The 10,935-nt window shown below is 41.8% G+C and overlaps 1 protein-coding gene across 7 annotated transcripts in view; it reads right to left on the reverse strand.

Moving 5' to 3' along the window:
- Window positions 1-10,935, reverse strand: part of IQCK (IQ motif containing K) — a 128,543-nt gene that overhangs the window by 115,663 nt on the left and 1,945 nt on the right. For 5 of the 7 annotated variants that reach the window (XM_045048017.1, XM_019820899.3, XM_006942263.4 and 2 more), the window contains exons 2-4: window positions 4,767-4,831; window positions 3,279-3,408; window positions 1,718-1,815 (exon numbers count right to left, since the gene is read on the reverse strand). In XM_045048017.1, the coding sequence (XP_044903952.1) occupies window positions 1,718-1,815; window positions 3,279-3,408; window positions 4,767-4,831 (293 nt within the window). The remainder of the gene's footprint in view (window positions 1-1,717; window positions 1,816-3,278; window positions 3,409-4,766; window positions 4,832-10,935) is intronic. The other 2 variants (XM_006942264.5, XM_006942265.4) reach the window with 2 other exon arrangements.

Here is a 10,935-nt window from a genome sequence, read left to right on the forward strand (position 1 = left end):
TGCTCATTTGTGGTTTTCTTGAGGACAGGGCCATATCTGGTCCTCTCTGTGTCCCTCCCTAGGGTCTGGCCCCATAATCAGCGCATAGTAGGGCTAAACAAATATTTGTTGAATAGAACTTAATTTGGGTGACCTAATCTGTCTGCAGATATTCCTTACACATATTCAAACAAAGGTTATTCCACTGTGCTCATTTCATTGTTTAATCATTGTGATCCACCCTTTGTTCAATCTAATAAAAGGCACAGCACACTTAATACACTTTGGCCAACAGCAAGATTAAAAAGAAAAATCCCTGAAATGTGACTTGCGAGACTGTGTGGTCTCCCTCATTTAGCAGCAGGACCTGAGGCCAGAGAGACAAAGCCACTTGACAATGGCAGGGTCAGGCCAAGGCTCTGCTCTCTGGCCCCTGGCCTCACTACCAATCCACATGGCTGCACCTTGCACCTAACACCACATTGAGGAGGGGAAGGTCAGTTATGAATAGGGGACAAGAATTAAGTCCTCAGGAGAAGCCAAATGAGCAAATGAACAAATGCAGGAAGTGGAAGCAGTTCAGATTTTATAACCTGTGGCAAGTAACAATTTGTTCTTCACACAACAGATATGGATTTAAAAATCAGTGTTTCCTAGAGCTATTTAGAGGACAGTCTCCAACTCTCATTGTTTGGGAGGGATGAAATTAGGACTATCTGGGGTATGGGTGTCTCCTCAGTATATAAAAGCACTATCCAGGCAGTATCCACTTCTCAGAGAGAGGCTCTGTGCTGAAGGGCAACCAAACAGTTCAAACCATTAACTGCGAATGCTCTCAAGATCCTGGGATGTGTCAAACTGATTGGGGTTTGCACTGTAGTTACTGCCAATCTCTTAAGTATCATCTTGAATCATTTAGCCTGGATTTGAATCCCAAGTCTGCCATTCATCCTTGATCATTCTAAATGTCCTTGTTCTCCTGTTGCCTCATCTACAAAATGCAGACGGCACTAATAGGAATCTCACAAAGCTGTTGCTAGGGATGCATGAAATCATGGATGGTAAAGCACTAAGAAAGTACTTGGTCAATATTAAATATTGTGGCTATTTTATATTCTTCATGTGGGCCATGCCCAATTCTAGGATTCAAAACTGTGCAGGGAACACACACGTCCAAAGTATCCTGTCAGCTGTAGAAAAGAGGGAGCCTCCATAAGGGTGTTTACAGGAAGGTGTGCAGGACTGGGACTCCATTCACACACATAACTGGCTGCAGCGTGACAGTGACTACTGCTCACGGAGCACTCACTATGTGCCAAGCCTCTCCTGAAGCAAGCTACACGCACGGTGCTGGACACGAAGTGGAGTAGCGAGAGGCCAGAGGTGGGAAGGCCAATCCAGAGTCAGATAAAATTTAAGGAGAGCTTTAATCTGCACACAAACACAGTCAAAGGGAGTGAAAGATCCGACAGACCTGAAAGATGCCAATTACCCAGGAGAAAGGCAGGCAGGGAGGCCAAGAAGGTGGAAAAGCTCTCCGGAGCAGATGGCAGTGCGTGTGTGTGTGCACAACTAGATGTCATGGCTGGAGTGGAGTGAGTGACCAAAACACAGCCTTCCCTCCCAAAGGGATTGTTTTGAGAACAACCACTTGATGGTACTGAGATAATGAAGTACCATCTGATAAAAAGAAATTACTGAGCATTCAGAAATAAAGAAACCCCACAAAGCAACTAACCTCAAAACATTTTTCTTTCTTTGCTTGGTGAAGCAGGCTAGCCATTCCAGGAAGCAGAACTGGAAAGATGAATGTTTCCAAATATTCCTTGGGGGAACCTAAACCAAACAAAAAAAAAAACCCCACTGAAAATCCCAAATGGCCCAAATGAATCTGGGAGAAACGTTTGCTTCTGAACCAAAAAAAAAAGATACCATCCATGAAATAACATGACCTTAATGTTACATTTTACTACAGACTGCTGAGTTGGGCTGTATTCTTGAAGAAACTTAAAATATCTTTGAGCCTCTGCAGGCTGGCAAGGATGGAGATGGGGTCTTGCACAGGGCCAGGGCCACAGGCACAGACAGTAAGGAGGCCAGTGCGGCTGGAGGGAAAGCAAGGCAAGTGTGGTGGCAATGAGGCCAGAGAGGAACAGGGTGGGGGTATGACGTCTAGGGCCTTATGGCCATAGTAATGGTGGTGGTCGTTGTCAAGGCCCGAAGCACACCAGCAGAGACAACAGAACAGAGCGATAGGAGAGTTCTGGCACCAGGGAGGGCCAGAGGAACCGGGCCCAGGGAGATGGAGAAAGTTTAGATCTCTGGCTCCAGGCCACAATGCAGGGCAGTATGATACTTTCTTCCACTTCTTACATTTCCCTCTCTTTGATTTTAATGTAAAATCAAAGTATGCTTGGCTGTTAGTTATCACCTTTATTATACTTTAACATTGAAGATAAATCAGTGGGATAAAAGATATTTGTCTTAAAAATAAAAATTAGCGGTGCCTGCATGGCTCATTCAGTTAAGTGTCTGACTTCAGCTGAGATCATGATCTTACGGTTTGTGAGCTCGAGCCCTGCGTTGGGCTCTCTGCTGTCAGCAGAGCCTGCTTCAGATCTTCTGTCCTCTCTCTCTGCCCCTCCCCTACTCACTTACTTTCTCTCTCTCTCAAAGATAAAAAAATATTTAAAAAAAAATAGGGGCGCCTGGGTGGCTCAGTCAGTTGAACGTCAGACTTCAGCTCAGGTCATGATCTCACAGTTTGTAGGTTCGAGCCCCACGTTGGGCTCTGTGCTGACAGTTCAGAGAAGCCTGCTTCATATTCTGTGTCTCATCCTCTCTCTGCCCCTCCCCAACTCATGCTCTGCCTCTCTCTCTCTCTCTCTTAAAAATAAATAAACATTGAAAAAAATTAAAAAATAAAATTAAGGGGCGCCTGGGTGGCTCAGTCGGTTAAGAGTCCGACTTCGGCTCAGGTCATGATCTCACGGTCCGTGAGTTCGAGCCCCGCGTTGGGCTCTGTGCTGAAAGTTCAGAGCCTGGAGCCCGTTTCAGATTGTGTCTCCCTCTCTCTCTGCCCCTCCCCTGTTCATGCTCTGTCTCTCTCTGTCTCAAAAATAAAAAAAAAAAAACATTAAAAAAATTAAAATTAAAATTGAAATTAAAATTAAAACAAGAGCATATTCTTTCATACTTATGTGGTCACCTTGAGGTCTGTCCACCCCATCCCCATCCTGTGGTTTTGCAATGTTACAAGCCCCAAATTACAAAAGACAAAATTTCACTTCCTTACTTACATGTTTTTGGATGGATTTTTTCCAACTTAACTTGAGGACAGGGTACATGTGAGTCCGTGGTCAAATGAGGAGTTGAATAAAGGTGCTCTGTATTGAAGCCATGGAAAATCGTTTCCTCCAATGGTGAAACCTGATGGGGGGTGGTATTGGGGAGGGAATCAATTCATAAAATTGTTTAAATAACTGTATTTTCTTTATAACCTAACAAAGGATAAAACTCTGTATTAACTTCAGGTTCAAGGGGCATAATGAGCACAAATCTCTGTTCCTCCTCCCTTCTGAGACACCTAAAATGACAATCAAGGAATAAAGCCTTCATAGAGAAAAGAGGACAACCAGAGGATGAAAGATTTGCAAGCATTTCTAAAACAAACGGATGAAGCCTGTCATCAAATTAAGAAAGAGAAGGAATGGCAGCCCAGGATCCATAAGAGGAAATTGCCCCGGAGGATGGGGGTCCCTCGTCCTATCAGAACTCCAAAAGGCTTCAATGATGTGGAGACTCCCTGCCTGCTAACCCCGAAGAAAAGTCTTCCAGTAGACAATCACTCCTCAAGGGCTCGCAGTCAGTTTTTCCACTGGTAGAAGAGACTCATCCAGAAGACAAACCCACATGCACAATAGCAGAAGAAAATCATACCAAAGAAAAATCCACTCAGACCCCCATTTTAAATTTTGAATAAATAATCCAAGTTCTCCCACACAGATAAAACACATCAATAGCATAAGAGACAAAGATCAAGACCTACAAAGAACTGACTCTGGAAGAAGCACATACAATTTAGGGAAGGGAACTGTAGTTGGTATCTGCAGAGCAATTTGAGAAAGCATTGCATCCCTAAAGCGAGAAGAGGATGCTATGAACAAGGAACAATCACAGACCAGGAAATTTCTTAGACACAACAATCTCTAATAGTGGCAGCTGCGATAATGTACTAGAAGTGTAGAGACTTAGGTTTGGTCCCATCTCTGTGACCCTGCTCAAGTCGCTGAATGTCTCAGAACCTTGCTCTTTTATTCTAAACTCCATTAAGTCCTGTTTTACTCCAAGTATACTGCCTGAGGGCCCCCCTTCCTAGCTGCCTTGTCCTTGGCCCTCTTAGTACAGTCGTTATTTTGCTCATGCTGGCATGCTTAGGAAACGTGTTCTATCACCTGCTGTCCCCAACATGGACATGTGTTGACTCCTTTGTGAAGACCTTTCTCATCCAGGATCTCATTTGAACCCCACAGAGGTCCTATGAATTAGTCGAGGATCATCTGTTCCATTTAAAAGATATGAAAACTGAGGCTCAGAGAGATTATATGAATGATGCCCTTTAAGTCACACCATTAGGAGTAGAGTTAGTATTGGCCATCATTTCTGGTTTTAACTCCAGTGCCTTCCCTCTCCCACTTCCCTAGCTCATGACACTGACATTCACCAGCCATTGGCACTGTTCTCACGTAAGAACCTTTTATTTGGGTTGGGGCCTGTGTGATACTCACAGTAATCATACCTTCTGGTTTGACTTTACATCCCTCTGGAAAGGGAGGCAGCTCAGCTTCATACTCTAAAGAGTGGGAAAAAAAAATCCTCAATTCCACACTTCATTGCAGTTTGCGATGCAATTTCCCTTCCTCTGAATAAAACATTCTTAAATTTTATTTTCCTTGATGATGTATAGAAATGAAAACAACTGGCTATTACAGGTTAGTAATTATCGTGAGCCACCTTATTTAAAATGGGTAAAAGAGGACTGTTCTCTTGCATGACAGACTCAGGCTTTATGGAAGAGGTTGAGGTTCTTTTGCTGAGAGGGTACAACTTTAGATTTTGCCCCCAAGTTATGGTAACTACCAGGAATGAAAGAAGGAAGAGAATGGAGGGAAGCTAAGGGAAGACACGGATAGCTACAGAGGGGAGGGGAGGGCAGAATAGAAGTGACAGAGAGATGGGCTGTCCTTTGCAGTCATGAGGATGAACATGAAGATGGCCCGGTTGGGGTATGCATTTGGAAAAGCAATCCCATAAAGACCTTGCTCCTCAAAGTACACTCAAGGAGCAGCACTGGGCATTCCTGGGAAGTTAGAATTACAACACCTCAAGCCCACCCCAGACCTGCTGAATTTGAACCTGCATTTTAACAAGATACCAGCTGACTTGTGCACACAGTGGTAGCTCTGCTGTAAACTCCAGTAGTTTCCTATCCTGGCTGCACACTAGCATCACTGGGAGGGGGAGTTTTCTGAAAATACTAAAGTCTGGGCCTAACTCCAGAAATTCTGATTCAATGGGTCTAGGGCAGAAATGCTCATGGGCTACATTAGTTACATGCCTAAAAGAAAGAGTGGTAAAAATATTTCTGGAAAAGTCAATGTTTTAAAGGCAAATGCATAATCACTTTGTAGCAAGGAGGAAAAAACAGTTTCTGGGCAAGATGGTATTGATGGAATATAACTGAATTGGACACATGCTTTCTTCTACCACCTGGTTCCTTGTCAGTAAAACAACTCTTGAATTTTTTTGTAAAACTCCTAGGTATCAGGCTGTGATGAGTATGTTACGCTGCAGGAGCAATTTTGATTTCCAATACTAGCTATATTAGTTTTCTACTGCTGTGTAACAAACCACCACAAACTTAGCAACTTAAAACAACACAAATTTATTATTTCACAGTTCCTGTGGGTCAGCAGTCCTGGTATGGGTTAGTCTCATCAGGGTGAAATCAAGGTGTTGGCCACGGCTGTGATGTCATCTGAGGGTTGGGTCTTCTTCTAAGATCATTGGTTGTTGGCAGTTCTCAGTTTCTTGTGGTTGTAGGTCTAACGTCCCCATTTTCTTTTTGTTGGTGGGACTCCCGGCTCCTAGAGACCACCCTCGAGTTCTCGCCATGGACAGTTCACACATGGTTAGTTGTTACTTCAAGATGAGCAGGAGTCTCTTCTGCTTTAATGTCTTTGACTTGTTTTAAGGGCTCATCTGATTAGGTCCAGCCCACCTACCATGATCTTCCTAATTTAAAGTCAACTGATGATGAACTTTAATTACATCTGGAAAATCCCTTGACAGCAATGCCTAGATTTGTGTTGGATTGAATAACTGGGAGGTGTGTGCAACTGGGGAGTGGGAATCCTTGGATCTTAGAATTCCGCCTACCGTAACAGCTCGGGCTCTACCACTTTGTTTTTCCTCTCAAGCAAGTAAATTCACTCTTCTTCCCCAAACAGTTTGAGAAACACGAACATGGTATGAAAACTATTTATTTAGATTTAAGATATATACATTTAGAGCTCTGATTACAAAGGCAATACATGCTATTGTGAGAAAATTCCAAAGAATACAGACCTGTCTTATGTAGGGAGTGTAAGTCACATCTGATCCCATCACAACCATAATAACCACTGTATTTACTAACTTATGTATATAATATGCAAATACATTTATTTACATTAGATCTCCTACACCAGGTCAGACCATCCAAGTATAGAACCTCATAGCACAGTCCTTTTTCTTCTTCATTTATATCAGCTTTATCCTTATTTGCAGTTTGTAAAAATTAATGACTATCTCTTCTAATAGACTGTGTATTTTGTGAGGGAAATTGTCTGGGTCTGCTTATGCTCAGTATCATATTCCCAAAGAATACTTGCTGAATGAATGAATGAACAAAATAAAGAGTATAGCCAGTTACTTTTGACCCTTTATCTATTAATTTGTTCATATTTATTGACGGCCCGCTATGTGCCAGGAACCATTCTAGATGTTCAATGTGTGACACCCTTCAACGTTGTTATATACAGGATATGCCACAATTATTTAACCAGTGTACTCTTAGTGGGTGTTCAGGTTTTTTACAACGCTTCATTATTACAAACAATGCTGCCATGAGCATCATTATATATACATCATAAATTGGAAGGGAGATATTTTTGTAGGATTAATTCTTAGAAGTGGAATTGTTCTGTTAAAGAAAAAAAATAATTTAAAATTTGGGCCCAAATGCCAAATGTTTCTACAAAAAGTTTACAACAATTTATACTCCTAATAGTAAGACTCTCTGTTTCTCTGGGTTATTACCAATCCTATATTTAAAATGATATTTTGCTTTTATCTGCATTTCATTGTCATTTATTTTTATTTTTTCTATTTAGATTTTTTCTAAGAAGGCTTCTTAGGAGTTCACTTAAAGTTGATGGAAAAAATGCAAATTTTTTCATCATACAACCACAAAAGATAAACAGTTGAAATGATTATGTAGAAGCATGGGAAAATACATTATCTTCAGGACAATCTGATGTGTTTGTGATTTCAAGTCTGTAATATTTAAGAGAATCTGGCATATTTGAGAACTTGTCACTTTTGCCCTGTGATTTCAATTTAAAATATATAAGTGATTACAGACTGATGCTTTTTTCCACTGAAAGCCACATGAGTTTGTATAAATTTGATTAAGTTTGTAAAGAGTATTGAACTCATTAAAACAACTTGATTCACCATGGTTTGACTCATTCAATTTATTTTTTGAAATAATTTTTAATTAAAAAAATTTTTTTGTGTTTATTTACTTTGAGAGAGAGAGAGAGAGAGAGAGAGAGAGAGAGAGAGAGAGAGAGAGAGAGAGAGAAAGACAGAGCAAGCAGGGGAGGGGCATAGAGACAGGGAGAGAGAATCCCAAGCAGGCTCTGAGCTATCAGCATGAAGCCTGATATGGGGATCGAGCTCACAAACCATGCTCAACCGACTAGTCACCCAGATGCCCCCAAAACATTTTTAATGTTTATTTTTGAGAGAGAGAGAAAAAGAACATGCACATACACATGAGAGAGCATGAGCAGGGGAGGGGCAGAGAGAGACAAAGACACAGAATCTGAAGCAGGCTCCAGGCCCTGAGGTGTTAGCACAGAGACAGATGAGGGGCTTGAACTCACAAAACTGTGAGATCATGACCTGAGCAGAAACCAAGAGTTGGATGCTTAACTGACTGAGCCACGGAGGTGCCCAGGAATAATTTCTTGTGGCTAAAAATACACAAGACAGGACAGTACTGTGCTTTGTACCTCACTTGGAGAGCTTATTTAAAATGGAGAGCTTGGGGACTCACCCCCATGAAGTCCCACCTCATTAGGTCCAGTACAGAGCACAGGAATCTGCATTTTAATAAGTAATCTAGATTTGATGCAGGTGCTCCCAGTCTACACTTTGAAGCATGCTGTATGTTGCCTAAGGGTTTGGACTTGAGTGACACACACATCGGAGTTCAAGCCTGGTTCTGCCACTTGCTTCAGGCAAGTTTCCTAAACTCTATCTGCTTCAGTTTCCTCATATGTACAACAGGCAAAACCCTGAGTTCTTGTGAGGTTTAAATGAGAGGAAAAGCATCTAGCACAGTGCCTGGCACATAAAAAGCAACTCAATAAATGTTGCCATTAGGATGACTTGAACAAATGGTAGGTGATGAAACAAACAAACAAACAAACAAACAAAAGATCATTAAAGGGCTTAGGTATTAAGGTAAAGAGTTTGTTTACCATGAAAGCTATGAAAATCATTGCAGGTCATGGCATAACGTAATCAGATTTGAATTTTAAAGACATTCCTGTGGAAGATGGTCTGGATGGTGGCCTTCTGCAAATAAAAAGCTACAGCAGCAATCCAAATAGGAAGTGGTAAGGGCCTGATCTAAAGCAGCAGCCATGAGAACCAAGGGTGAGGAGCTGGGGGTTACAAATGTTAAGCAGGTAGAATTTGTAGGGACTGGGGATCATGGAAAGCAAATGGGAAGCATGTTAAGATGAATCTCTGATTTCTGGACTGGGTAGCTGAGTGAATGATGGTAACACTCATTGAGATGGAAAGTTGTTGGTGTCTAGAATAGTGCCTAGAGTCATTACTGGCCCAGCATTTAAAACAGTTCCCAACATGGGTAGATATGTTGACAATATATGAGAATAATTTCATTGGAACCATGAGGTAAGTAGGAGCTAGTCTGTGCTGGGTTAAGAGAATAGGAATGAAAGTGGTATGAACAAGGGCAGTGTCTTCTTTCCAGAAACTTGGATGAGAGAAGAACATGGGAAGACAAGGGCTAGAACATAATAGGGGCTAAGGGAGAAGTTTTTCCTTAAGATGACAGACCAAAGGATGTTTGCAAGCAAAAGCCAGTAAAGAAGTTAGATGTAGGAGAGGGGGTGACAGAGCAGGATCCTGGGATCGCAAGAGGATGGTACCAAAGCACAGATGTAGGCGGAGCTGTGAATAGCAGGGTAAACACTTCTTCCATGCATGCAGATGCAATTATGTTTATTGGTAATATGGAAGTTGGAGGATCCCCTTCCTGCTTCTGATTGCCTTACTATTCTCGGTGAATGCCTCCTACATTTACTAAGTGGTATCACACAATGTTTGAGGAGGGCAGTAGAAACTTGGGACTAGCAGATGGGGGCTGTTGATTGACAGGCACTGTGAGAGCCTCTTGGTGTCATTTTTCTCCAGCTGTACTCAGCTGCTGCGCTAGGGTTACAAGCAGGCATTCAGAGCTGGTCCATACTGGTATCTGGGAGGTGGGATGGAGGAACTTGGTTTTACAATAGCTTTAAGGATTGAGGCCAGAGAGGGTTTGGAGTGATGAACCAATGGCAATAATGAGGATGCTGATGAGAGTAGTAACAGCAATATCAAAATAGAAGATGGGAAACTCGCTATACTTTGACTCAGTCTTCCTTAAAACTATAGTTAAAAATCATGTCACAAGTAAGATTTAACTAGAAGCCTTGGCAGTGAAGGAAATTTATTTATCAATAATACAAGTGCCTTTGAGAATACAAAGGTCAGAGGTAGTCGTCACTGTTAAGACAGAAAATTAAAGAACATTTACAAGTAAGTTGTCAACTTATACACACACACACACAGCAGCAGCAGCAGCATAGGACAGTCTTAAGTCAGATATTTACCTGTTCTGTATTTCATTTTCCTGAAACTGAGTTTCTGACAGGTCTGATTGCTGTGATAATTAGCTTAAAAAATTTTTTTAACATTTGTTTATTTTTGAAGGAGAGACAGAGTGTGAGCAGAGGAGGGGCAGAGAGAGAGACACACACACACAGAATCGAAGCAGGCTCCAGGCTCTGAGCTATCAGCACAGAGCCCAACGCAGGGCTCAAACTCACAAACTGCAAGATCATGACCTAAGCCGAAGTCAAATGCTTAACTGACAGAGCCACCCAGGTGCCCCAATAATTTGCTTTTTAAATGGAGATATACTAATAGAATGTAATACTTAACCTCAAACATAGAATTACCACAAAGTGTGTTTTTCAGGTTTGTCGTGAGACACTAAATCTTACTATCTCTTATAGAAAATTGCATGTTAGAATGTTTAAGAAATTGGGTTTATTGACCTGGGTTGTAATAATCATCACAGCACCTGAATATATAATTCACCACCTTTGACCTCATTAACTTCTTTAAAAAAAATTTTTTTTTAAATTTACTTTTGAGAGAGAGACAGAGCACGAGCAGAAGAGGGGCAGAGAGAGAGGGAGACACTGAATCTGAAGGAGGTTCCAGGCTCTGAGCTGTCAGCATAGAGCCCAACGTGGGGTTCAAACTCATGAACTGTGAGATCATGACCTGAGCCAAAGCTGGACGCTTAACCAACTGAGCCACTCAGGCACA

The sequence above is a fragment of the Felis catus genome, chromosome E3 (assembly GCF_018350175.1).
Source record: "Felis catus isolate Fca126 chromosome E3, F.catus_Fca126_mat1.0, whole genome shotgun sequence".
Classification (NCBI taxonomy): domain Eukaryota; kingdom Metazoa; phylum Chordata; class Mammalia; order Carnivora; family Felidae; genus Felis; species Felis catus.